The sequence below is a fragment of the Phaethon lepturus genome, unplaced genomic scaffold, assembly GCF_000687285.1.
Source record: "Phaethon lepturus isolate BGI_N335 unplaced genomic scaffold, ASM68728v1 scaffold36345, whole genome shotgun sequence".
NCBI classification, from domain to species: Eukaryota; Metazoa; Chordata; class Aves; order Phaethontiformes; family Phaethontidae; genus Phaethon; species Phaethon lepturus.
Window position 1 is genome coordinate 5,216 of NW_010543255.1, and position 27,854 is coordinate 33,069.

At 43.7% G+C, this 27,854-nt stretch overlaps 1 protein-coding gene across 2 annotated transcripts; it reads right to left on the bottom strand.

Annotated features, from left to right (window-relative positions):
* Positions 1-2,227: 2,227 nt before the first annotated feature.
* On the bottom strand, positions 2,228-7,532 carry LOC104621739 (glutamate receptor ionotropic, delta-2-like). Of its 2 annotated transcripts, XR_738044.1 has the most exons (3): positions 5,296-5,313; positions 4,243-4,500; positions 2,228-3,205 (listed from the first exon to the last, which is right to left on the bottom strand). XR_738044.1 is itself a non-coding variant. In XM_010288292.1 (2 exons), exons 1-2 carry the CDS (start codon positions 7,508-7,510, stop codon positions 2,783-2,785), a joined length of 636 nt encoding a protein of 211 aa, XP_010286594.1. In that variant the 5' UTR covers positions 7,511-7,532; the 3' UTR covers positions 2,700-2,782. The 2 variants fall into 2 exon arrangements, 1 of the variants encoding a protein (XP_010286594.1); XM_010288292.1 differs by lacking the exons at positions 4,243-4,500; positions 5,296-5,313 and adding an exon at positions 7,298-7,532 and having other exon boundaries at positions 2,700-3,205.
* Positions 7,533-27,854: the final 20,322 nt, after the last annotated feature.

Genomic DNA, 27,854 nt, shown 5'->3' on the forward strand with positions numbered 1-27,854 from the left:
AAGTTTAACATGTTAATGAAACTTAAGGATTGAGGTGGCCACAACGAAATATGGGCCAAAATGAAATTCTCTTACACTAAAACTTTGTCACATCTGAAGGCAGCCTATGTCCAGTATCAGAGCAAACTAACTTCTGTGCAAATAAAGATGGTAGAATATGTTTCTGTAAAAATAATGACCATGTTCCAAGAAAATTCCTAGATTACACTAAAGAGGATGGAGGTGGGATGCAGTACATCCACAAATCACATCCTGTACGTATCGGTGCCAATGAACTCTAAAATTATTCTCCAAAGTGCTCTCTGTATACGTTTCCTGAAAGCTAAGCCTGACATTGATAAACGTGGTAAATCTTGGTGATTTCCATGGGTGCTCTACCCTGAGCTGACTCACGGCAGCCTGGCGAGCTCATCCCATCTCCGCGGGCTAAATCCCCTTCAGCACCAGTGGAGCAAAAGCATTCACGAGTGGACGCCTTCCCGAGGGCGGGAATCCCACAGCACTCAGCAATTAAACAGGAGGAAACGCAAGTTTAGAAAACAATTTTATTAGACAAATTATTTAGACAAATTATACACAGAAAGCTCTGCCACTTGTAACTGAGGCCTCCAAAAAGTGTTTTGTGTATCTGTATAATAGGCAACACATCAAAATAGGCCTATTTTAAATATCGTACATGGTTAACAGTTTTTTTTAATAGCTAAAATCACTGCAACATCTGGTATGTCCCTACATAGCTTGTTGGAAAGAAATTTTCTTTTTTTTTTTTTTTTTTTATTTTACTCAGAAGTGTGGATGAGTTCATGAATGTTACAAGGGGGAAGCAAGTTGTGCATGCTTTTAGACACTTGCTACCCTGGAAACAAAATGGCCTTTTGCACGATAAGAATTTGTTCTGCCTTACACAGTAGACAATATTTGAAGATTTAGTACAAAAAACAGTGAAAGTACAAGATGCTCCCCCAGAACAGAATTAGCATCAAAATAGAATAGATCTGAAGAATATACCTTTTAATTTATCCTAAAGCAAATCACATAGGCTGATTCCTATTAATCCTAGCCAAAAAATGAGTTAGGTTAAAATAAGTGTATGGTTGCATTAAAAACAAAACCAAATCAAAAAACTCACAGGATAAACTGCTTGCTTTCTACTTAACTGCATTTTTAGTTTTAAGGATTACAAATTCAAAGCTCTTCCTAAGTTTCTAACAGGTAACAGTGTTACTTTAAAAAGCTGGTGCCGAAGTGGGCACTGGTTTTGCTCTCACTGCTGTTCTTTCTCTTGTTCTATACAGTTGGCACTAATGTAAAAAATACATAGCTCCTCTAAATCTAACTTAACATATAAAGGGTTAAAATGAGTGCCTGTTCATTTTTTTTTTTCTTAGAACAATACATGATTATAATTAAGGCCACATCTGTATTTCTCTAGGGCTTTTTTTTTCCTCCATTAACACCATTATTGTATTGAACAACTGTTACTGATTTGGAAAATAATTTTTTAACATTTGATCTATGTTTAAACTTCTCTAGACCTATATTAGTTGTTCATGAACACGGTATACCTAAGAGAGAGTTCCATTTGTCTAATTAATTAAAAGTAAAATTATCAAGGTTAGCCTTATAAGATGCTCAATAGCCAATGCAAAACCTAACCAAAGGAGTTATATCTAGGTACAAACGTTAACTTGCCCCAGATGTTCTAATAAAAAAGTATAAAATATGCTCTGTTGGCAAACGATGCAAGTCAGAATAACATTAAAGCAACCTGTCTTTTCTAAATGAAAAGACCCCCTGCACTGTACATCTTTCCTGTATACAACACATTTTTACTAAAGCTTTATTAAATGAATTGCAATAGCAACGGCTGCCATTTTATAGCTATATATACATGTATATATATATACACATACCCGTGTGTATATATGTATATATATATATGTATGATACTAATTTCTTTAACACAACAGAGGCTTCTGCCGTATGATACAGTTTACTGTACATAAGAAAAACTTTTAACACTGTACAATCACATAAAGGTCATATGCACTGTTGCAGTGCAAAAGTAGATTTAACTGTAGTCTTTACTGGCATAGTAATGGCTTTTTGTAATCCTACAAAATTGCATTCTCATATTATGGGGCTTGAATGGTCTTTTACCTTTATTTGTTTTACTTCCCTTTTTTTTTTTTTTTCTCCTTTTTGCCTTTTTTTAATTTTTCCATTTTTTAAGCTGCAGGGTTTGCCTTTGGTCCACAGTTAAAAGGACACACAGCAGTGGAGCACTGACTGGATGCAGCGGAATACATGAAAAAGATTTAAGTTATTGCAATTATAGTAAAAACGGCAGTGGGGGAGGAGGAGCGAATGCCCTTCTGTAAAGTAATCCTCGGGGTTTTTCTACGCATGAATCGCCGCAGGTTTCCTATATTTAAAGTATGTGAAAAGCCTGAATTAACCAAAACCTAACATGGTGATAAACCATAGCATAAGTCATTCAAGTAGTAAAGAGAACAAGGGGAGACAGGAGACCAGACTGAGAAAGCAGAGAAGAGGAGGAGGAAGAGTTGTTACTAATAATCCTGATTCTTAAATAAAATTTTAAAAAAGGAAAAAAACCAAAACAAACAGAAAATAACCCCCAAACAAATTAAAAAATCCCTCAAAACCAAAAAATAAGGAAAAGAAAAAAGGTTACATCCATGTTAGTCCCACAATATTACAGCTGCTCCTTGCAAAGGGAGTCCTAAAAAGGAAACAGTGAAGAAACTTGGTCTGATGCTCAGATGGAGGTGCCTCGGTCTGGGTCGCTACCGATATTCAGCCCCAGAGTAGGAGTTGGTTGGTAAGGAATAGATGACATTGTTTTGATGGGGCTTCTGAAAAAGCCACCGTTGGGTGCCCTGTGCCTGAAAGGGCCAGTTCGGTGCTCGGGCACACTGCCGAAGGAGAAACCCGAGGCAGCTTTAGCAGACAGCGTGCGGCTCAGAGTCTGGATCTGTTCTGGTATGAAGGTGGTTGTGGTGATGTGAGTGTTTCTGAAGTCACTGATTTGCTCCAGTGCCTGACGTGTGGGTAAAGTGTCAATGTCCAGCGGGGTCAAGTCAATCGACGAGGTGGAGAACTGTTTATGGGGACTGTCGTCGTCTGTGCAGAGGCTGTTCACACGCCTGTGGAGGTGCTCCAGGTCGATCTCCTTGTCATCCTGAGGAATGAGAAAAACAAGAGGCACTGCTCACCATCACCGTTTGTGCTAGGTCAAAGCTTCACAGCGCAGTCAGAACTGCTCAGGAAGCACAACACACAGTTAAGTACAGCTGGCTCTTGGCTGACGGCATCTCTGAACATCACCAGCAAACACCCCCACCACCTGAAGCTGGGTGGGCTAAGCCCAACCAAGGTAGACCCTTACACCACAGCTACCTTCAAACCCTGAATCCGAACAACAAAACTCCAAGTGCTACCGGTATGTTTCTGCCAGGAAAAGCCAGGCTCGGAGCTAGGTGGGTTGGGCTAGCAACAGCTGAATAACAGTAAACTTTGTGCCATGAAAGCAAAGCACAATCTCAAATGCCTGACATGGTGCCAGTTCTTCAGCTCTGCAATGAGGACTAAGTTTGAATGTCAACATGGGAGGCTCTGAGGGGTCAGGTTGCCATCTTTGTCATCCTCTCTGGGCTTAAGGAAGGGCTAAAAACATCTCCGGTTGCTTTTTGCCTTTGTAATATAAGTGGCGGCACAGAAAAGCTGAACTTCCAGACAAAACCCCAAGCACGGGTGATTTGCTGACACCCCACAGAAAGGAGTACACCAGTTGATTTTAAGTTACAATGTTAAAAGAGGGATTCATTCTCCCCTTACCTACAAAGAAGCAATTCCATTGATTCTGATGGAATTACTCTCTTGTGGGTGAGAAGAAGAGAAGGCAGCCTGGGGTATTTATTATAATATATCATCCCTCTTCTTACGTCTGTCCCTTTTCCTTCTTAAATACCTCCTCCCAAGTAACTCAGTTAAACAGGTTTGTTATAATTGAGAATGTAAATGCACGGAAGTTAAAAAAAGAGGAGAAAGTCCTGGGTGACACAATAAATCGCCTGTATTGTACATAGGTCTTTCTACTGAACTACGAAGCTTAATTCAAAGTGGCATTAAATATACACGTACAGGGGCATCCCTCACGTCTAGGCAGCGCAGCTCAATTCAGAACAAAAATCGATTTCAACTAACCTTAAAATTTACCTTAATCTCTGTGAAATCTACTGGCTCTTCCAGGCCACTAGAAATATCTCACACTCTAGGACCTCACAGAGGATAATTAGGCAGCCGATAGATGTGCACTGATGACTTCCAGCCTTGATTACTGCAATTCAATGACTGGCTTGATCCAGAGCTCCCTGAATCAATGGCAAAACTCCTAGTATACCGAATGGGCTTGAGATCCCTCCTTTGTCTAGGAATGAAGTCAAGCACTCTGAAAAAGTCCACACCTAGAACAAACTGCAGGAGTTCATCTACTTAGCAAAACGGATCACTGAATATTTGCACTGGTAGCACGCTGAACACAGAGCCCGACTGGAAGGAGGCTGAATGGCCAGCTCCCCTCCGGGATTTTACCCTCCGAGGGCAGGGGCAGGGGGACAAACCAGGGGAAAAGGGGCAGGGAATGGGGCATCAGGGATCTCCCAGGGACTGGACAATCACTGACGACAGAGGCTTTGGTTTGAGCTCATCACAAGAGGGAAAAAATGCAGTGCTCATTTCTTGGACTTAGCTTTCTGTCTATAGTTTATTCACAGGTGGACATAGACATGGATGCACATAACAACCACACAGGTGACACCAAAACCAAACGCATTCACCAAATGCCCTCTCCTAAAAACTTTGGAGCTGCATATGGATGCAGGAGAACTGGGGCCACATCAGAAGCTACAGAAATATACAGAGGCTCCGTTAGTGCGTCCAAGTCATGACTATGTCTCTGAGGGACAGTCCTAAATATCCTTTTTTTTTTTTTTCTGTTGTTGGGTTTGGGTTTTTGTTTGTTTGTTTGTTTTTAGTTTTGGAAAAACATACAAACACTTCATAATTCAAAATGCCAATCGAGAAAAGATTGGAATTTCATCACTTCTGAGCCTCTATAAGTTACTCAAAATATTCCTCTTTCTCCTCTTACAGAGATGCATTTGGGGCTAGGGTCAGACCAGTGAAAATATAGAAGCGGTGATATTCTCCCATGCTTAGCCCACAACCCGATCTCCACCCAATCGATACACCAAAATGAGACCCACTCACAGTAAGATTGTGCATATCTCCATAATATGATCTTTCCTCTTCTCTCTTGTGTGATCAGTAGTGAAATATTCAGCAGTTTTCACATTTAAATTATCATCAGGCTTCAGAGTCAACATCCCATTGAGATTACTGGGGCGGTTCATACTTCTCTCAGAGCTACTGTTTAAGGCTGTCTGCAGACTCAGGCAGACATCATTGAATGGATTACTTCTGGCATGCGACCAAAATGTTATCTTCGCAACCATAAGACATTTTTTTTCAGTATAAATGCTTGCATTCTGGAGCACAAGATGGCAGCCACCAGGAAAAAGGGTTGGCTTGCTGACCACAAACTGGCCCAATCTGACCCCCGACTCTGGACTAGTGGCCTGGAAGAGCCAATGGATTTCAGGGAAGCTAAAATGAATTTTAAGAAAATTAGTTAAGATGTATTTCTTTGCTGAATGACCCCCACATCCAGGATAGTGGAGACATTCAGCACATACGTCCACTTAAACTCAGTTTTGAGCCAAGCTTTTCAATTTAGCATTGAGATGCAATTTTAAATACTAAGCTAATGACCACGTAACAAAGATCAAGGAGGCCAAATTATACCATTTGTGGAAAGTATACAAATTGAATTTCTCTGCATTTGAAAATTGAAATAGGAAATTTTATAGTTACGTAAAATATCTGTGGGATTTTTTTCTTTTACTTTGTTATTTATTTTATGTTTTACACCAGATAAATATGAAGTACGAAATTCTGAAAGTTTGGATAAACAACAATGAAGTAAATATTAGGTTTTTAAAATGATTTACCAGTTGAAACTGTATGGTTTCCATTCCTAAGAAACCCAATTTAAAGACTAGAGATTCTTTTTTTTCTTTTAATAATGGTCCGGTCCAGATCTTGAACAAAAAAAAGCTTGGGAATTAAAACAGGCAAGAAAAGATTAAACGTATTCTAACATCAGTGCCAATGCTGTCTAATTAGGTAGTGTAATTAATCCTGCCTGATTACACAGCATTAGATTAGCAGGAATAAACACAATGGAGAAACTGCAGAGAAGGTGAGACCACTGCACACAAATTAACAGCAATACCCCACAAACTACACAGATGTGTCTGAACTACACAGATAAAAAAGCTATAATTGATGGTGCTACGTTAAAGCTCGTATTTAGGTTCAGCTTTGGGCATTGCTGCCAAGTACATTTTCATAACTTTTTTGCAATATTTTTCTAGTATTTTGTAGAGCTAAACACTTAGTTATGAAGGTAAGAAATTTGTTGTAAGACTGCGTAAGGCTCAGGTGGCTGGTGAAGGGACATGTAGATTGCCATGGGAAGGAAAGCATCACACATGCAGGTATAGAAGCAAACTCATCTCTGGTGTAAAATAACATACCTCCCCATGGCCTCTGTCCAAGACTTTCTGAAAAAAGTCTGTAGCAGATTTCAGAAATAAGTTTGGACTGAATCTGAAAAAACTAACATACTGTTGCTTCCCTGGACTTCAGATTAAATAACAAGAACTGAAGCTCATGGAAGTCTCAAGAAGTTAACATTTCTGAAAATGGGGACAAGCTCATTTAAGAAGCTAACTGTTGATTAAAAGGGATAAACTTTGCAAATCTATTTTGAAAGACTCAGCCACTGAGATTAGGAGATGTATTTTTCAAGAAGAAGCCAAGAAACCTTTGAACTTACTGGTGAGAATTAGCTCTCACCAATGGGAATAATGAACTAAATATTGATGTATTAATAATGTAATATTCTACAAGTAACAGTTGTGTTTTAGAATAGCTGCATATTTATACATCATCAATATATTATTTTTTTTCATTCAAGCTTTTCTAGAAAGAATAGCTGAAGAGATTTTGAGGACCTTTACCTTAAAAAATCAGGAAGCTAAGGAAATTTCTCTGAATTTGATTCCCCACCCTCTCTAATGTTATAAAGTCAAGGCAGCAACCTTTAGGATGCATGAAAATTCCCCAGGAGAAATGGAGGGTCTAATACCTCTTTTGATGGAACCCGGGAGCCTTTCCTTTTATTCCACCATGTTTCCAACATTGCAATGAAACAGGATAGGACAATCCCAGCAGCGAGGATGCAGAAAACACCTGCAAAACTTTTTATGTCCAGGGCACCTCCTTTCTGTTTGGTATCCACAGATGAATAAAGATCACATTGACCATTCTTCGGCCACCACTTATGCTTCAGTATGTCCATGTCGCCATTCTGCTGCAGCTCCAAAATCCTTGAGGAGAAAGCACAGAGTCAGGGGTTACAGTGGGGCAGTGGAGGTGCCACCTGAGAGCACGAGGATGTAATGTGACTACTTGCAACCTTCCCATGTGTCTCGGAAAGCCAAGAAGCTGATGAATCCAGACAGACTGATTTAGCCAGAAAAGAAAGCCAGAATATGGGGTTGCCTGTAAGACTGGGCATGTGGATATCTGTGCTCCACTCTAGATACAGGAAAGCACATACAAGTCTCTCTCTCCTTCTTTTAAGACCCTTAATGAAAATGCCTTACTTAATATACCGTATTTTCTTAACTGGTTTTCAATTCAGACTACATCAATTGACTTTTGTAGTGTATTAGGTATTTGACAATCTATATTTTGCATTTCAATTACTAGAGAAGAGACATTTCAATTAAAAAAAAAAAAAAGGAAAATACAGTTCAGATGTACCACAGGATACACATTACCTTATTGTAAACTGATCTTTATCAGGTTACCTACTTGCTGCTTTGGAGAGAGAGCCGAAACGTATTAGGTGCAGGCAGTAAAGACCTAAATTAATCTTGCTTAACAGGACCGTGTGACCTGCTGGTAAGTGATTTCTGTAGGAAGGTTCTTTTCTTTGCTGTGGAATTCACTTGTACTTGCACCTACGTACCCAGCCTACTGCCAAAGATTTACTGGGCAGTTTGTGAGGCCAACGTATCTAGCTAGACTTCCTGTGGGATGAGTAGTTCAAGGAATGAGAGTTTTGTTTGGGAGAAGATTTTCATATTTAGCTCATTTATTCCTGAGGAGACTGGTTTTTTACAAACATCCAGAAGCAACTAGAGTAGCGGCTGGGTGTATCTGGTTACCCAAAATAAAAAATTCAAAGATTACACTTAAAAAGAATAAAACGAGGGGAGTGTTTTCCTTCATGTAATAAATTTGTTTTTCATTTCAGTGTTGGAAGGCAAACAATTACTTGTACAATCATTTGACACAGCATGCAAAAGATCCAAGAGCACACAAACCAGCAGAGGTCTGGGATGTTGCTACCAGAGACTGTACTGCGTCAAAGGAGGAAGAAAAGCTGTCCCACTGACTCAGGGCTGCCATAACAGCTCAGTGCAGTGGCCTGCCTCGACCTTAGAAAAATACAGTATTATGAAAAGGAGTTTGAATGCACCTTGGAAGCACAGGGCAGCTGCTCTGTACAGAGATCATTCAGTCTCTAATGCCACTTGAACAGGTAGGCATGTCAATGAAGCTGCTAAATTTTCTATGGCGCATTCAAACAACCATATACTTATGCTGTGGTCCTACCAGGAACGGGAGACTTCACGCAGCTGTCAGTAGCTTAAATCCCAGCACAGCTCTAGAGCGAGTTTCTGCTTCCTACCTAGGAGTATGTCCCATGGCTGAGATCCCGATCTATTCAGAGAGGAACTGTTTGTCCACCTCTGTGCTGTGCCAAAGGGAACAGTGCCCTTAAGGAACAGGCTGCAGGTGATAGGCACGGCTTTGGAGATGCCAGAATCACCTTGTTCAGATACGCTTGTGTTTATAAGAAGTAGGACAAATTGTGTGCAATGCCTGCTGAGAGTACACTGCTGAAGGTCCAGTCCTGGAGAATGGCAAACAAGGTCAGAGTTGCCTGGGCTATATTTTGAATTGTCCCAAACCCAGTGTCAGCTTAGGGAAGCCCCATCCCAAAGCTTCCTGAGGGGACAAGGGGTAAGTCAAGGATGGGAGGAGTCCCTGTTCTGTTGCAAGAGACAGAATAACTTACTTATGAGAAATGCATGTTCAGAGGAGCTTTGGAGGCAGGGGGACCATACGCAGGATTGCTGTCATTGCTGCCTACAGCTGCCTATTTAGACTGCGTAGAGAAGCTGGAGCCAGAGATGCAACCGGGACAAACTGGAATAAAGCAATTCCAACTAAATAAATGGAGAACGGGAGAGGTCAAAGACTAGGACAAAATTTGTGACATCTCCATCCTTGGCAATGCTCAAAGGCCCACTGGGCAAGGCTCAGAGCAACCTGACCTAACTGGACCTGCTTTGAGCTGAGGGCTGGGCTGGAGACCTCCGGAGGTCCTTTCCCACCATAACTACTCCTCTGCAACTGCAAACACAGTCCATACGCTAGTCTCTATCATGGCATACAGTGCCTACAGACGTAACTCACCGTCATTCTGGTTCTCGCTGCCCTAGCGTCCTGCATTAGGACTTACGTGAATATTTTGGCCCAAATATTCCAGTCTGTCAGGTCATCAGGAGCAGCAGATAGTCAGCATAAACAGAACCTTTTTGTATAAGTCCTTGTGGAGTAATAGAGGAATAATTTTTGAGGCCCAATCCAAACATTTGGCATATGTGTGCTTATACTTAGGAATTACTGTACTATCTACACAAGGCAGTAGTAGAACAACATTGTGGGGTTTATTTCTTCCAACAGCAGCTCTAATCCCTGAGCAGGGCTATTTTCTCTCTTTTATTCAGCCAGTAATAGAACGAACCATCTAAATGATTGCTCTATTCTCATTAATTAAATGATTCTTCACTTGTCAGTGTAATTCCTGATTACACAAGACATCTTTTCAACAATAGGCATTTGCATAAAGACACTGAACTTTAGCTTGTTCCTTAACAGCGATTAATTCCTAATTGTAGTCCCACTAATTATTGGCAATTTTCTTTATGGATGTAACATAGAAGTTCAATTATTTAAAGGAAAACATAAAAAAGAAGCAGAAACCAGGGACAGTAGTTGTATCATTACATGGAAAAGCTTGAGAAATGGAAAGCTTATAACGAAACCTTGTAAAACTGCAGCTGAAACAGATGTTGAAAGACAAAATACATGTCAAGAGAAATTATAAGAACATGAATATCTAACTATATACACTCCATACAGAGGAAAGGGAGATCCCGCTTCTATTAGACCTAGTGAACACTTTGTTTCTGAATTCAGCTGTTTATGGAACCAAAATACTAGCTAACATATTAAGAAGATTTAGCACTGCTACCCTGTTACTAGTTATGAACCTTCTTATTTTTGTAGCACATTTTCAGAAACGAAAACCGTACTTTTACTGAAATTGCATGAACGACAACACGAGGAAGGGAGGTTCCTCGCCAGCGTGCAGCACGTAGGCACCACTGTGCCTGGGTGCTGCAGGAGCTTCCCACGCGATGGCACTCTTTCCCTAGAAATACGTGCTTTGCTGCTGGTGGGTGCCCTTCTGCGCGCTAATCGGGTACCTGTCGGGTGGCAGACGCTACAATCAGTTTGATATTTGATTTTCAATTGTAATAAATGACTAAAATAATAGTGCATTAACTAAATGCTCTGAATGATAAGAATGCACTAAATGCTATCATTCCAGGAAGTGCCTCTTCTCACAAGCCCCAGATTTTTACAACTGAACTATTCCTCAACAGCCTTGGCTCCTTTGAGCCTGCTGTATTGGCATGGAGTAGTATGAAAACACATAAGCCAGTAGCAAGACTAGTGGAAAGAAACACGTAGGGTGCATGAGTTCCTGCTGTTTTGAAATACCATAGGCTTAAAAAGCATACAAAAGAAGCCTGTATATTGAAATGATCTGCTTTGTCTGAAAAACATAACTTTTAAAACTTGCTTATGGATAGAGTGGGGGTCTGAATATATTTTTCTCCAGCAAATGAACAGTAATGTTTTTCAAGAAAATGACATAGAGTTATTAAGCTGCCCAAAAGAAAATGTCTGCATGCACTTTAACTAATTCGGCCCTGCATACACAGCGCCAAGTGATGTCTAGGGCATATAAGCGCAGAAAATTAAACTGCCTGTGGTGTCCAAATCTGAAAGTGATATGAACAAATCCTACTGAATCAATGGGAATAGGGCTGGATTCAACTCGGTAACCACACGCGTTGCTGCTGGCAATGAAACGCAATTACTCCTGCAAAGTACCCACAGATAAAAAAAACCCCAACTTATTATGACAGCGAGGCATCACAAATGCTACAAAATTGGGACATCTGTGAGAACACTGTTTTTTTGATCTTATTTTATTCAGTGGCAAGCAAGAGACATGACAGGCCATTTACAATGAGATCAGAAACTCCAATACATGGTCTGAGATGCCGAAGGTTACTGAGTATCATCTTCCTGCACCAGGAACGCAGTTATCCAGAGGGATAACTTCACTATTGGCACTGACAAGGAAGCGGAGATGATGAGGTGCTACTCTGGCTCTAGCCTTCAGGATCAGGCTGCTGCAGAGAGGAGTTGCACAGAGCCACGCAACAAATGCCCACTTTCGAAAGGGAGAGAAAAAGTAAAAAAAAAAAATTAAAGAAACCCCCAAAATTATTGTGTACCTCAGTGGGCTGAGCCTCGGGGGCCCGAGCCAAGGTCCCAGCCCTTGTGCCAGCTCCCAGGGAGCTCCTGGGTGGCTCGCAGGGGTTGCGTTTGGGCGCGCTTGGTGCCTGCAGACGGGGCCAGGTGGTTAAAAGAGCTCAAGTAAGTTCTCCAGTGGCTAGCCAAGGGTCAAACTCCTCAGGTTTTTCTAACAAAGCTCTAGAGCTTTTTCTAACAAAAATCTGGTGCCAAGTCAAAGAATTCAGTTCCCCTCTCATTAAAAAAGTATAAAACTAAGCTGATTTGTGACCATCCTTCAGTTATCAAAGTAGACAGGTAGGAACGCACAAGGAGGATTTTTTTGTTTCAGTGAAGTGACTGCCTAAATCTTTCTTATTCACAGCAATAACTGGAGTGATGCCAACTCCTACTGCATCTCCCTGAGCAGGCTTTAGGTTTTGGCAAAGCAGACCCTCCCCTTTCAGTGGCAGAGCAGCTTTCACAGGTGCCACCTGCGAGGTTGCCTCAGGGCTTTGTTGCCAGTGAGGAATGGCCACTAGTGGTCCGGCTTTCTGCCTCCTGCCTTGGGAAGAGGCAGTCCTAGCCACAGGGAGGGAAATGGGGAATAAGGATGGAGACAGGCAAGCAGGAGGCTCTTGGGGGTCATTTTCACTACCTGCGCCACCAGAGGAGCCTCACTGTCTCACTGCGACCTGATGAGTTTTCATTATTTTTACCTTATCCTTGGGGCCTCGTGGGCGATGCACATTGATCCTCAAAGCCTTGATATTCATGCTATACCCAGTGCCAACAAATACTGTAATTCCCCAGCTGCCCAACAAATCAGGTTTGCATCATATTATAGCCATGGACGGTTATGAAGCTGCTGAGGAGGATGAAGGACATATCTGTATTCACCTTCAGGAGGGGAATATTCCTGTGTGATTGTGTCTTGCTCAAATGCACAGAATAAAGAGCTGGGGAATGGTCAGAAATAAAACTCAGAAGTGTTTAGAGAGCTGGTGGGAAGGTGTTAATCCAGAAATGGCTGCTTGCCCGGCCCCAGCTTCATTACACATTTAGCCATCCCTAGACATAAGCTTAGAATAAAAAGGGGCACCAGATCATTGAAAAATACAGTCCAGAAAGAGGTATAGGAAGGTGCAGGGCAGAAGTAGCTGTCCTGCAGTGAAAGAAAGAGGGGAGCAGTGCCAGTGTCTGCTCCTGAGCGGAGTGAGGTGATGCTAGGAGAGCTTGCAAGACAAGCAAATCAGCTGGAGGCAGAGACATCATTGCTATTCCAGTCCTTCCTTCAAATAAAAGTCTTGATATCTGTGAAAAAAAATGCTGGTTTTGAAGAAACTGTTTTCTGTTTCTCTGTGTGGTGGTGTTTTTTTGTTGTTGTGTTTTTTGGTTTTTTTTTTTTTTAAGCTAGCATTTTAACGAGCTGCCAATCACAAGCTCCATGAGAGGAAATTTTTCACGCCAGCCAAATGCAGCTTGGGCTGCCAGATCAGATGAAGCTGCTCTCCCTCTCCAGCCATTCTCACCACTTAACCCAGCAAGAGTGCTCTTGGGTCCAGCTGCAAAGCCTGTTTTCTGGCAGGGACTCCAAGCAGTTTTAAACCCAACTCACTCGTGCCCCATGAGGGCAGGCAGGTGGTCCCCTTCCGATCTGCCCTTCAGCAGTGCTCGGTGTCATGTTGCTGTCACTAGGAGGTCAGTGCATGGAAACAAGGATGAGCATCTCACCTTCTAGGTATGATAGAAGAAGCAGTAGTAAACCTGACCTGCTGTTCAGCATTAAGGATTTGTATAGCAAATGATACTAAGAGAGAGAAAGCAGCTGACCTTCCGTTTTGCTCAGCAATAAACCATTAGCTTCAGAAGATGCAGCACTCATGACTTGGATCCCATAAATTGGTATCACTTTGTTCAAATTAGTGAACTTCTTTTTACTTAAATCTGTTAAACTTATGTGGACACTCTCAAATACAGAAGGCTAAACTTAAATGAAACTGCATCTGCAGTAATAAGAAATGAGATATTAACTATATTTGTTATAAAATTCCACCACAATTGTATAAGGACGGCTCTGTAATAGTTTTATTCAAGCGGCATAGTTTTTCTGAATACTAACAATTCAGAAACCTAGATGAAGACAAAGATCAAGTTACTAAAGATCTTAGTTTTAATATAGGAAAAGTTGAGACGAGCTTAACTGGCCTTTCACCATGCAGATCTTCCCTGCTGAGGAGAAAGCAGTGATAAAATTATTAGTACCTATTTATAAATCCCAAATGACAAGAGAACATCTACAGACAGTCATATAAATATCATGAGTTCATTAAGCTCAGTGCTGTTACGGTAAACACCAAATTAATTCATTATGGTGAGTCATGGTATGCTGCCAACCTTACTAAAAGAAAGAAATGTACTTTCAAGGTATACTGGTTCCTGTGCACTACCCGTATTCCAGTCCTCTTTTAGAAAATTGCTTGAAAACTGATAGTTGCTAAGCTTTATAAAAAAAAAAAATCAGTACTTCATGGCCACGTGAATGCGTCAGGCCTAATTTTCCTCTTGCTTTCATTACCGTAAACCAAAAGCAAGTCCACAGACGGGAAGGCAGGGACAGCCCGTGGAGCCTGCAGAAGAAGGAAGCAGACTTTGATGCGCTTCCCGCACCAGGACAGCTCTGCACCTCCTCTCCTCAGTTTGCACCGGGAAAGGCTGTCTTGCTGACTGCCATGCTTCCAACATCGTCTCTGAGATCCAAGGATCAGCTGTGGTGTTGCAGGTGACTGCTGTGGAATGGAGATAGCACTCCTTCCTAAAATTACACTTTCTTCAAACTGTCCCCGACAATAACGCTTGTGCAACGCCAGAGGCAGTCGTAAATAACATTTTGACTGTGAGACAGTATGATTACATACATACAGCTTGAGGATTTGAGTTGCAGGTCCCAAGCTGCATGTAAGCAAGTCAGTAGCTCTTTTCAGAACTGAAATAATTGACGATTTCACACAAAATCAGGAAATCTTAATGTCCAAAGTCAACAAGAGTTTCATCACTAACTTAGAGACAGCAGAGACCAACGTAGGGTGCACTTGGGAACCCAACTCTTCTAGTTAGGCTGTGACAAAAGTGGCATTTTTATGCATCACTACAGGATACCTGGATTAGCCACAAACGGGAAGCTTTGAAAATGCTCTTTCAGTCACCACATACTTCTTAGACATCTTCTACCCAAAATCTCACCTGACTGAACATTTCCTCCAGTGTCACTTGTCAACTGGCCCCTGCCTGAGAAGTGCTGTGGTTAACAAGCCGTGTAAAGAACTGCTCTCCTGCTTAGCGGGAGAAAGTAAACAATTGAAAAAAAGTACTTCAGTTTGACTTTGTTATTGTTTTTTTCAAGAATGAAATGCAGACAGACACTTGTTTGGGTCAATTACTATTTAACCTAGTTCATCCTTGGATCATTCTTGGTGATAAACACCAAAAGTTTTCATTAAGAAAACAGTAAAATGAAATATTAAAATGTTTGTCTTTTAAGGAAAAAAAAAGATTTTAAAAAAGAAATTAGATCATAAGGAATAACTTTAACTAATCTGTTTAGACCATCTGCTGATGTCCTATGAGAAGGATAAATAAACAAGGAATTCACTGAACCTGACCTAGCACCAAATGAATATGCAAGCTTCATCTTGAGCTAAGCAGCAATTACAGGAGAAATCAAATTACTAACATGATTTATCTTAAGAGTTGTGCTGACTAGTGAACTTTAATTTTTATATATTGCATATGTTTATGCTACCTTTAAAAGTCAAGCAGTCATTACAGCTATGACAATATGGTCTTTGCTAATATCAAAGCTGGGCTCCAATGAATTGATGACACGCAGAATGAAACCAAGCCAAAAAGATGCAAGAGAGCTGAGAAGGAGAAGATGGTAGGTCCCACAGAGGCCCAGAGCATATCTGCAGTCAGAAAGGGAACACCTTAGGTGGTCTTTGAAAATGTCAGCATCATCCTTAAGCACACTGTGATATTTGGGTTATTGGGTGCAGGAAAAGATGTTTTGTTTTAGTGTAAGAATCTGGAAATGATCATCTTTGCTTGGAGTCATGCTTCAGGCAGTGCAAAGCCTCATTCTCATACAAACTACCTGCATCCGCATTTTGAGAAACAGAAAACACAGTCACGTTAAATCCTGTTAGCTGACAGTCTAGAACAGCTGATTTTTAAAGAGATCTAGGTGGCACTTGCATATTTGACATTTATTTGCTATTTACATAAGCAAAGATGACAAAAGATATAGCTGGTATTTCTCTCAGTTTTTAAACTGTTTGTCCAGTGCTTTTTTTTTTTAAGCCCTTAAAAATGAAAACCAAAACCTTCAAAATTTAGATAGTGTTTAAATGAATGATTTACATAGCTTGATTTAAATATCATCATTTGGATTATAAAGAACCCAAATCAATAGTTTAAAGCTATCTCCAAGGTGAACAGAGTTATTGATAGAATAGGAGAAGCTAGACAGATAAATACAGAGTCTGAAGATCAAATCACAGTAATATGCTTTGTGTCTGAAATTTGACATTTAAAAATATGTCAAAGGTTTTTATCTCCTAGGTACTTGGTTACAGTAGTGAAAGCTTCTCAGATCCATTCCTATTCAGGGTTTTAAACATATTGGGGTTTGAAACCAGTACTTCTGAACATGAACACTGCACTAACCAACCTTATAGATTAATGTTATACTGAGGAGAGCCCTCTCCAAACACTCCCTTGGACACTGAAAGTGAAAATGTTTAAGGTATCCCATACAATATATTAGTGCTTCAAAATTTAATGTATTACTTTGATTTGTTCTCCTGAGCAAAAGTGTTTCATGGAAGAAACATTTCTAGAGACACCCCCAAAATACATTATTTCTTTAAAGCCATTCTCCAATCATACTAATGAATACTCTTCAAATACAAACAGCAGTGTAGTGGCTATCTGGGGAAGCCTAAGAAACTGCAACAATTCTGCCTAGGAAATTATGAGAGTCCCTGGCAAATGTACAGGAGGCACGGAAGAGTGAATTCAACCATCCTTAAAAAAAAAATAATTAAGATTTCTTACACCAGATCTTGCAGTTTGAGAAATGCTACTCCTGCTGTTCAGGCTAAACACATGTCAAACCACACTTCTGATGCAAGCCTGGCCCGAGTTACAAATACATCTGCCCGAGATGGTGTGTCAGGGTTGTCCCTGGCCGGATGCCAGGCACCCACCAAAGCCGCTCCGTCACTCCCCTCCTCGGCGGGAAGGGGAGCGGAAACGTACCGACAGGCTCGTGGGTCGAGATACAGACAGGGAGATCACTCAGCAGTTACTGTCGCGGCAAAACAGACTTGACTTGGGGAAGTTAAATTTGTTGCCAGTCAAATCAGAGTAGGGTAATGAGAACTAAAACCAAATCTTAACACACCTTCCCCCCCACACCCCCCCTTTCTTCCCAGGCTCAACTTCACTGCCGAGTTCTCTGCCTCTTCCCTGTCAGCAGCGCAGGGGGACGGGGAATGGGGGTTGTGGTCAGATCATCGCACGTTGTTTCTGCTGCTCCTTCCTCCTCAAGGGCAGGACTCCTCACACTCTTCCCCTGCTCCAGTGTGGGGCCCCTCCCACAGGAGACAGTCCTCCATGAACTTCTTCAATGTGAGTCTTTCAGGCTGCAGTTCTTCACGAACTGCTCTAGCCTGGGTCCCTTCCACAGGGTGCCATCCTTCAGGAACAGACTTCTCCATTGTGGGGCCCTCTCCCCACAGGTCCACATGTCCTGCCAGCAGCCTGCTCCAGTGTGGGCTTCCCACGGGGTCACAGCCTCAGTCAGGTGCATCTTCCTGCTCTGGTGTGGGATCTACCATGGGCTGCAGGTGGACATCTGCTCCTGCGTGGAGCTCCACGGCTGCAGGAGCACAGCTGGCCTCACCATGGTCTTCACCACAGGCTGCAGGGGAACCTCTGCTCTGGTGCCTGGAGCCCCTTCTGCCCCTCCTTCTGCTCTGACCTGGGGGTCTGCAGAGCTGCTGCTCTCGCACAGTCTCACTCCTCTCTCCGGCTGCTGTTGCCGTTGTGCAGGTTTTTTTCCCCCCTTCTCATAACTGTGTCACCCCAGAGGCGCTGCCACCATCACTGACGGGCTCGGCCTTGGCCAGCGGCAGGTCCATCTCGGAGCCATCCGGTATTGGCTCTGTCAGACACAGGAGAAGCTTCTGGCAGCTTCTCACAGAAGCCACCCCCGCAGCCCCTGCTACCTAAACCTTGCCACGCAAACCCGATACAGGTGGGTTACGGCCCCTGGAAATGGCGCCTAGGGCACCTCCGCTGCTCTGGGGCTAGCTCTGCCTGCTTTCCCTTCCAAGGTACATCGGGTAAGCCTTCCTCAAAGACACGTAAGATCATAAATTTCTCTACTTTGATGAGCATTCAGATCTTTTAACCTCCCCTGGGTGCAGGAGGAGACGAGGAAAGATAAAGCAGTACAACTTCGCAGGCCGAGCAGCTGCCTGGCTGCTGCGCTACGCTCGATCCGCGCACAGCCCTAACCGATGCGTTCCTGCCGCCTTCCATAACCGACTTGCTCTTACCTACGCGGAGATACGCGAGGAGTTGGTCTAGTCCCTCTTCTTCACCAGATTTAGCAATCACCTTCGATTCCACATCAGCGTGCCAGACTGCTGACCCTGCGTACGTAGGTTTTTGCCACCAGCAGACAGGACAGCTTACTGACAGCTTCTGAAGGCAGGCCATCTTTCAGTGCCCTCGCAGGACTGCCAGCCACAGAGAGACACAGTGACCCTGCTAGCTTCTGGGGGTTACAGAAGTTAATAACCGATGGTTTATTGCCCACCGTCCACCGCAGTATGTGTCCTGAGGGGCTGCAGCCTACTTCGCACGACAGGAATCAGGGCTTTAAGCGGCACAGCGTTTACTGGTGGATCAAGCTACAGAAGATTTCCATGTTACAGAGAAGCGCCTTGATAAGAACCGAGTGCCATTCAAGCTGGATAACGATCTGCGGGAGGACCGAGCGTTTATTCTGTTAATAAAGGCACCTCCCTGGTAATGCTGCAGCTTTCCCAGAGCCGCAGCCAGCTGGCTTGGCTGCGTTCTTGTCTCCCCAACTCTGCCTCGTCAGGCCCTCCGGTCCCTCCTGCACTGCGGTAAGCAAGGGCTGAACCTCTTCACGTGCGCAATGGTACTGGTTTTGGCCTCTGACTTTTTTCGCGCTTTGGAACAAGGCGGTGCAATCCCGACCTACCATTACTTTGGCTGCTGGAGGCAGCAGCGCAGAAGGAATTGGCAGGAGGATCTGAAGCTTTGCATTTCTCCTCATACCTTTTTTCTCCCTCAAACATGGGCCCGTATTACTCACACAAACTTGAGGGATGCCCGTTCCATGCAAAATGAGTTTGTTATGCAAAATACACACGTGGCAAAGCCACTAGCATACCTAAGTCTTCTGTCGCAAATTTCAGCCCAGGCAGAAACAGGAGGAAATAACAACTTTTCTTTGCAACTCATCCATCCATATTTAATATTAAAAAAAAAAAAAAAAAAAAAATCAGCTTCCTGACAGAGCAGTAGTACAGGCTGATTTTTTTTTTAACTCCTGAATGATTTATAAGCATGTGACTTTTTGTAACAAAATTTAGTGATTTTCACGAGGAATTCTGCCTTCTTTCACTGTGTATCTTGGTTAACAAAGTCCACATAGTTAACTATGTGGACTTTGTCACATTCTATTCTTAAAAGCAGCACAATTTCAGTATATAGTTCTTCAGTCTTAGAGCCCCTAATTGTTTCTCAGCGTTTGGGAGGTTTCTGTGATTTTAGAGAATTCCCAGCGGGGGCCCCCCCCTCCCCCAGTCTATTGATAACTGGCCGGAAGATTGCATTCCATCCAGCTCAGGGGAATAGGAGACATACAAAACGTAAGCTTGCATAGCAATGGCAGCACACATCATTCATATTCTTTTTACAGTTTGACCAACCAAATCTGCAGTTACAGAGATGCCTTGAAGCAAAAATCTTTCATAGTCAGCCAGACTGGGCAACGGGCACACTTATCCTCTGTTATTACAGAATCACTAAAGTTGGAAAAGACCTTTAAGATCATCAAGTCCAACCACCAACCCAACACCACCATGCCCCCAAAACCATGTCCCAAAGTGCCACATCCACACATTTTTTGAACTCTTCCAGTGATGGTGACTCCACCACCTCCCTCGGCAGCCTGTTCCAGTGTTTGACCACTCTCTCAGTAAAGAAATTTTTCTCGATATCTAGTCTAAACCTCCCCTGGCGCAACTTGATTTGACGGTATTGTACCTGCTGTCACTTTCATAAAATGATTAATCCCACTTGCAGTTATGCAATTTCTACCATCCACATCTCAGGGGAGGAACCTTGGGAGCACTAAGTGAACCTCTCCTTCCTTCTCCCTTCCCTCCCCAGCGGGCACAGACCAGAGAGCAGCTTCCCACGGGGGCCGCTGGCCTGGCCTCGCTCATGCTCTCGTGACACCGTACCACAGCAGGCTGGCGCGGTGCACTCCTCCTGACGGAGAGCAATGCCCGGGTTTGCCGTGTAACCTTACAAAATGTATCCCGTCTGTCCTGGTTTCAGCCAGGATAGAGCTGGTTGTCTTCACAGAAGCTAGCGTGAGGCTGTGTTTTAGATTTGGGATGAGAAACTGTTGATAATGTGCTGATGTTTTGGGTTGTTGCTGAGCAGTCAAGGACTGTCCAGCTTCTCGTGCTGGGCTGCCAGCGAGAAGGCCGGGAGTGCCCGGGGAGCTGGGAGGGGACATGGCCAGGACAGCTGACCCAGGCTGGCCAAAGGGATATTCCCTACCATACGGCGTCATGCTCAATATGTAAAGCTTGGATGAAGAAGGAGGAAGGGGTGGAGGGATGTTCTGAGCGATGGCATCTGTCTTCCCAAGAAACCGTAACACCTGATGGAGCCCTGCTTCCCTGGGGATGGCTGAACACCTGCCTGCCCATGGGGAGTGGTGAATTAATTCCTTGTTTTGCTCTGCTTGCATGCACGGCTTTTGCTTTACCTATTAAACTGTCTTTATCTCAACCCACGAATTTCCTCGCTTTTACTCCCCCCCCGCCATGGGGGAGTGAGCGAGCGGCTGCGTGGGGCTTAGTTGCCGGCTGGGGCTAAACCACGACACCGTCATTCTCCTGTGCTTTGTGCCAGATAAACTGTGGCCAAAAGAAATAAAACACAACGTTCTCCCAGGTGCTATCCTAATAATTCCCTTCTGCAGAATGCCAATGGCTTTGTAGGGAATTTAACAATTTTATAGCGTAGGTCAAAACCAAGCCATTTGGCACTGAGATTCAATTTGGATAAGCCTTTGAGCCAGCTTAGATGATCTGTGCATATCTTTTTCAGGATCAAGGGCATGATGTCAAATTATGTAGCTTCTTCTTGATAGCACAGAGAAGCGAGCTCCCTTCTGCCAGCAGAGGCAGGTGCGAGAGCCGGACGAGGGCTCCTGTTGCTGCCCTGCTGCATGTTGCTCAGCTCAGAGCACGGGGCAGGTTCGCTGACAACCAGGTCCCGTCAGAGAGTCTCCCTAGCAAGGTCCACTGCAGTCAAAAGTAGAGTTTGGAGAAGAAACATAAGAGAAAGGGAGCCATATTAAAAAAATAAATAGAGGAAGAATCAAGACTACCCCGACTTCTCTTGAAAGCTGTCTGGCAGGAATGATGGGAACATGAATGGCAGGATATTCCCAACCCTAATTTCTCAATTCCAGAAAGTAAGAGTTTATTTGTGGGAGAGCAAAGGAGGTTATTAACAGGTTCTTATTTTTACCCAGCCAGTTCACCTTTCTCTACCTCTGTCTCAGACTGAAAATTCGGATTCCACCGAACGGCCCTGTCGCCGTGCTGCAAATTCGCAGCTGCAGAAGATGATGCACAGTAAATCACTGTCCTCTCACCGAGAGCTGCCATAAATAATGCCACAGGAGCTCTCCCCCTGCAACCAGCAGCTGCCTCCAACTGCTGGGAGCAGAGCTGTAGCACAGCCCCCAGGCAGGGAACAGAGAGAAGGTGAAACAGAGCAGTCTGAAAAATAAAATCCTGGCATTTATCATCACATTAACTTGTAAGCCTTTCAAAATATTTGCCTTTTCTCTCCCACAGCAGAATTTCTATAAGCAAGTTGTCATAACTTCAGACAAATTTCAGGAACATGCTATGTTAATTTTCTAAGAGCACTTGATCTTAAAAGTATTTTCATTAACAGCACGAATTATCACTCTGCTTTTACAGAGGAGAAAGCCGATGCAGAGACCGTGAAGTAGAATGGCAAGATCAGACCTCAAGTGAGTGGTGGATGCAGTGGCTGAACATGGTCCCTACTCTCTCTGTTCTGTTTTGCAGTGGGTATATTTATTTTTTTTCCTAAGAGAAGGGGAAAAAAATGAGAAAGCAAGGAAAAAGAGCAGTTTGGCAGGCTACATGACAGGTGGAAAAGGCCAAAAGACGTGAAAGTGTATTTGCCATGACTTCCCAGGCAAGCAGTTGGCTGACTCTCCTGCTCAGCCTCTATGTCAATGACAGCTTTTGAAGGCTTGTGCTGCAGCGCAGCCTCGCTCTTGCTGCCGGCCATAGGCATTTCCTCGGCACGGGCACAGCCCCAGGGTTACCAGCAGGGCCAAGCTCTGGCAGGCTCAGCCCAGAGGGGGACCCCCAAGGCGATGGGCTGCAGGGGAGCTGAAAGGGACACGGCCCTCACGGCAGCCGGGCAGAACTGCAGCCCCTCTCCAGCTCTAGAGGGATTAGGGTGGCACTGGTGGCCAGGGACAAAAAAGGGTGATGGAAGGTCCTTCTTGAAGTTCTCAGCAAAGCCATAACGTTTCCAAGCCCTTTCCAGATCCCACCTGGCAGCAGCCCTCCCCTGAAACTCTGCAGCACTCACACCATCCATAACATGTGGTCCTTAACAGGTTTTTTCCCACCTAATTTGGGTCAGACCTTGCAAATACCTGGAGACAGAGTCAGGGCATACTTCTCTTCCTGAGAGCACTTGACTGAAGAAAAAGACCAAGGATGTGTATTGCAGCACACCTCATGGACACTGCCTGCAGCTGGGGGTAAATAGCTAAAAACCTAAGGTAATCTCAGATGCATTCCTCTCATGCTTGGCAAAATGTAGGAGCAGGGGCTTTTTGCAGTGTACTCATGCTGCTCTAAGATTCATATAATGACAATCAACTGTATAAAAGAGTTTTAATGGGGATTTTGCTAATCACCAAGCATGTGGCTAAAGTTTCCCTTGAATATTTTTCTAGCCAGCATGGAGAGAAACTGGGTTTGCCAGAGCTCTGTAAATATCTTTTTAAAATAAAGATGTACCCAACTTCTGAGAATTGCTTTAAAAAAACCCCAATATCCCCCATCCCAACTCCAGGAGCATTCAGTAATGGCTGGGATTGACTGTGGAGATAGTGGTGCTAGAGGGAGCTTTCCATGGAGATTGCTACATGGATATTTAGGGCTGAGCAGATTCCAATGAGTTTTTTTGTTCAGACTGGTTTCTAATTCTGACTTCAATTATAAGCTAAGAAATTCCCCCACCCCCACCCCCCGCCAATCCTCCCTTTTTGGTTCGGCTTCAGTTCAGGTGAAATCGAATATTCTATCCAAATTTCTCAGAGAGAAAGATACACATACAGAATATAGGCAAACTGTGCTCCTACCCTGTTTGCCCAATTCAAAGCAAGGACTGGAAGCCAGATCTCATTTATAATGGGGATTATCAGGGAGAGAATTCATGCCAGAGACAGTGATAAGAGACTCTTGCCCCTGCAAGTAAATCTCTAGTTTAGGAAGCTACTGCCGTGTACAGGAAAATCAGATATAGGAACCTGCCTACATTAAGGAGAGCTATAAGCCTCTGGAAGAAAACAGATACCAAAGCTTAGGTTTCTTCTTATTTCTGCCCCCCTCTGAAAGAGAATTTTTGCGTTCCAGCCAGCTCTTCCAAAAACTGGAATTAAATACTCAGCACAGCATTTCTCTGTCAGAGAAGGCCACCTTCAGCTGCACTGCTGTTGGACCAGAGCCTGCACCAGCCACTCATCGCCCTCTCTTGCACAGGGAAGACATGGATGCAGAAAGGCAAAGCTCTTCATACCAGTTTGAAAGATCACAGAGGGCTGGTAACAGCACTAACTACTTTTTAGAAGTCAGAGACAGAGGCTCTGCCTCCAGGCACCTACCTTCTCTCCATTCCCATCTCTTGGGATGAACAGAAGTGCTGCAGCCAGAGGAATCCCAAGCAGCAACACGCTGAGCATCAGGCCATGCCCACGCTGCGGGAAGGAACCAACACCTGCTGCTCAAGAAGGCTGTAATCATGGGCTGTGTCTTTTTATTGGGTAATTCCAATTACAGGTGAATGGGATCCAAAAAATGGAACCAGCTGCAGAATTGGGCAGCAGAGTTTTTCCTCTTGCTGGAAACAGATGCCAGCACAGCAAGGCAGCAACCAGTGTAACAGGGGTAGGAGCCATATTTTCTTTTAATGCCACTGCTGGCAGAGAGGAAAGACAGGCCAGGCAGCCCAGCACACGAAGATTTTGCACGCAAAAAGATAACTACTACTGGCTAATTCTCTTCTTACATCCCTTTTACTTTAGAGTAGTAATATTGACAAAACAGTTGGTTCTTGTTTGCATCTACAAGTGAAGTCAGGTTTTACTTCTTTTCCTGATAGGTGAGCTCCTTAAAACTGCACATATTTGCAAATGAATTAATATTCAACATGATAGACTATGGACTTTTTAAACTTACTTCTAGTGCAAGCTTTGAGTTTAGCCAGGTTTCAAGTGAAACACTTCAGACTTAAGAGTGAAGTGCAGAGTGGCTGCTTGCTTTTTGTTTCTCTTTCTTAAATAGATAAAGCAAAGAATAAATCCCATGTGAAGTCTCACCAGCTGATGGCGGGTTTCAGTAGCAAAAGATATTCACGTTTGATTTTAAAATAATTTTTGGGATGCAGTATATTCTCAGGTTTCTCTTTTGTAATTTTGCATTTGGCAGCATTACCTGTCTTCCCAGTCCTGTGCATGGCCCTGGGGCTAGGAAGCGACTTTACTGGATAAGCAGACACATTACAGTGGCTTCTCGGATGCTTCAACCTTGTTTACCTGCTTAGATTTTGAAGTCAGGGGAAGAAGGGCTCTGCTTGCAAGGGAGAGATTTAAGCTCACAGGGTTGCCTGAAATCTTATGTCCAGAAAACGCATGGAGAAACCTCCACACTCCTTGGACGTGCTGATCCTTTGCATCAGCAGCATTTTCAGCTCTCATAACAGAGCCTTTTCCCTAAAGCACACGCCGAGAAAGGCCAGTGAAAATTTCAGGTTTGCGTTTCGTTAGCTGTTCTTTGCTCGCAGTCTGCCTTGCTATGGGGGAGAACTGCCACAGCGTCACTCTAAGACGCTTAAAAACCAGAGCGGAAAATTAAAGATGCGTTTCCTTTTCTTTAAAGGTATCCCTTTTGAAAAGCTAATATCTGTTTTTGGGGGCTCTGATTCACAACTCTGGGGTGTGCAGTGCTTTAGATCTTCACTATTTCTCTTCAGCCTGCAAACGAGGGGATGCAATACACTCCTGTTTACCTCATAATGTTACTTGACTTTTCCTTTATAAATCACAGATTAAAAAGGAGGCAAAATAGGTCACACACAAAGCCAAGAAAGATCAGAGGATAAAGGGTTATGAGCCGAGACTGAGACAAGCAATTGTAGGTTTAAGGAAGAGAAGCGGAGGTGGGAGACGAGCGGAGACTGTAAATAGCCGGCGGGCAGCAGCGCAGTCGGTGGGAGGGGATTAGGCTGGTAGGGATAACCGGGTGGCTGAAGCTGAGACAGGAGGTTTAACCGAGGCCACCTGCAACAGGGGAAGGAAATCCCAGTGGGGGACAGGGACCCGGGGCACTAACTCCAGCAAAGGCCCCCCCTCCGCTGCAGGGAGACCTCCCCAGGCTGGGGGGTCAGTGCACCGGGGAGGCTTGGTGCTGGCAAAGCCAACAGCAAAACCCCGCCTAACCAGGGCCCATGGCCCCGCAGGCATTTAATGCCTAATTCTCTGTCAAGGAGATTTTGACCTTCTGTGCCTTGTTGGAACTGCTCCCCTCAGCTAAAGGTTTAGTGGAGGGGATGGGGTCGTCAAGCTGATTGACCTCATTCGGCTGCAGAGGGACTGGTGACAGCATGGGTAAGTAGCCAAGGAAAGCAAGCCGGCCGATTTTGTAGTTTCTCTGCCTTCTGTCTCGGTAAATCATGTATGAGGGCTTTTATAACAGTTTGATAAAAACAGAGTTACCTGGTAAGCGGCACTGGAGAGACAGGTGTTCATGTGCTCCGTAGAGATATGTAAAAATGGCACAAAGCTTGTTAGTCACAGGGCCTTGATATGTAAAGAATTTAATTTCTTTTCATACTGACACACAGTTTATAACATTAGTACATTATCTCCCAAGCTGAGAATTTCAGGTAACGTTTTCCAGAGCAGCAAAATAACATCAGCACCTCAGGATTTTGCAAAAACAGACTACAGGTTTGGGCAATTTTACCTTTCTTGCCACATTATAAACTGTGGTGGTAGAGGTCCACCCAGTCCATCTCTAGCCACCAGGACAAGCCCTGTCCATCACTGAATCCCTACTGAATTTTCCCTTTTATGATTGTATCTTAGACACGACTATATTCATGACTTATATCTGATCCTATCTTGCATGTCCCTATGCTGCAGCAATACGCCAGTGGAGTGCCAGCAGGCTTGGGGAAAGCCAGCATGTCAAAGGGGGTGCATCTAGATCACAAGGAGCACATGCTGCAACATTTTCTCCTGTACTGTTCAAATCATCATCAAAGATGCTGTTCAAAGAGAGATGAACGTTTCCCACAGTAGTGCTTTTTGCTTTGGTACGATACATGATCTCGGTGCAGGCGTTGAGACAACCAGACACGTGCACACGGCCATGTTAGAGCAGGGGAGCTGGCAACTTCCATCATCTTTATGGAGCATGCAGTTCCACACATAGCAGTCAAGCGGCAAAGCTATTTTTCTTCTTGTAATTACTTACAACAGCACTTCTCAACCCTTGCCGCACTGCCCCTCTCCCCATCACGCCCTGCTGAAATGCTACGAACAGCAAACGAGGTGTAAAGTCCCCACCTCACCTCAGGAGCCATCAGGTACGATAAGGTACAAAGAGCTCTTAATTAGGCTAGCACGGTTTAGAGGAGCAATTTATAGGGAAGCACGCATGAAGCTTTTGAGAGGCGCCGAGAGAGGTCCCTGTCTCATAGTGCTCATACAACATGAGCTCCAGGTCATTACTGACCTTGACAGAAAATAAAAGGTGACTCCCCAGCTCCCTCTTGGTTATGAGGGGCAGGTGGGAAGAGCAGCTATATGAAGCTGTACATACAACGTCAGATTTTCCTCCAACATACAGTACTCACCGTGCAGAAATAATAGTGGTGCAGCCATGACTACGTCACTTAGCTTGATGCCTTTATAATTTGCATCTGATAAGATGCTGGTTCAGAAAAGGTCTCCAGCACACCACTTCATTAAGAATGGAGACCATGGCGTTTTAAACATGGAGTCTTTCTTATTCACTAGATTATCATCTGTTCCCACTGGGCTAGGCAAAAACACCCCTCAGCTGACTTGTTTCAGCAGCCAGCAGTTGCTCGATTTTTCTTATTAGCACCTTGTAAAAGATTTCCCAACATGTTTAATTTCAAAAACGTAATAGTTGAAAAGAAAAAAAAAATAGCTAGAGAAATAAGATAAAAGACAACTATAGAAAAAATCATTATCTTAATTACAGAGCAGCTTTGTCCTCTAATGGGAAGGTAATTTTTTCACAAGACAGCATTGCTCTAATGGA

Coding starts and splice junctions, on each gene's coding strand:
- LOC104621739 (XM_010288292.1), bottom strand. CDS start 7,510: ATGGACATACTGAAGCATAAGTGGTGGCCGAAGAATGGTCAATGTGAT. Junction 3,206..7,297: donor CCCGGGTTCCATCAAAAGAG/GTATTAGACCCT, acceptor CTCATTCCTCAG/GATGACAAGGAGATCGACCT.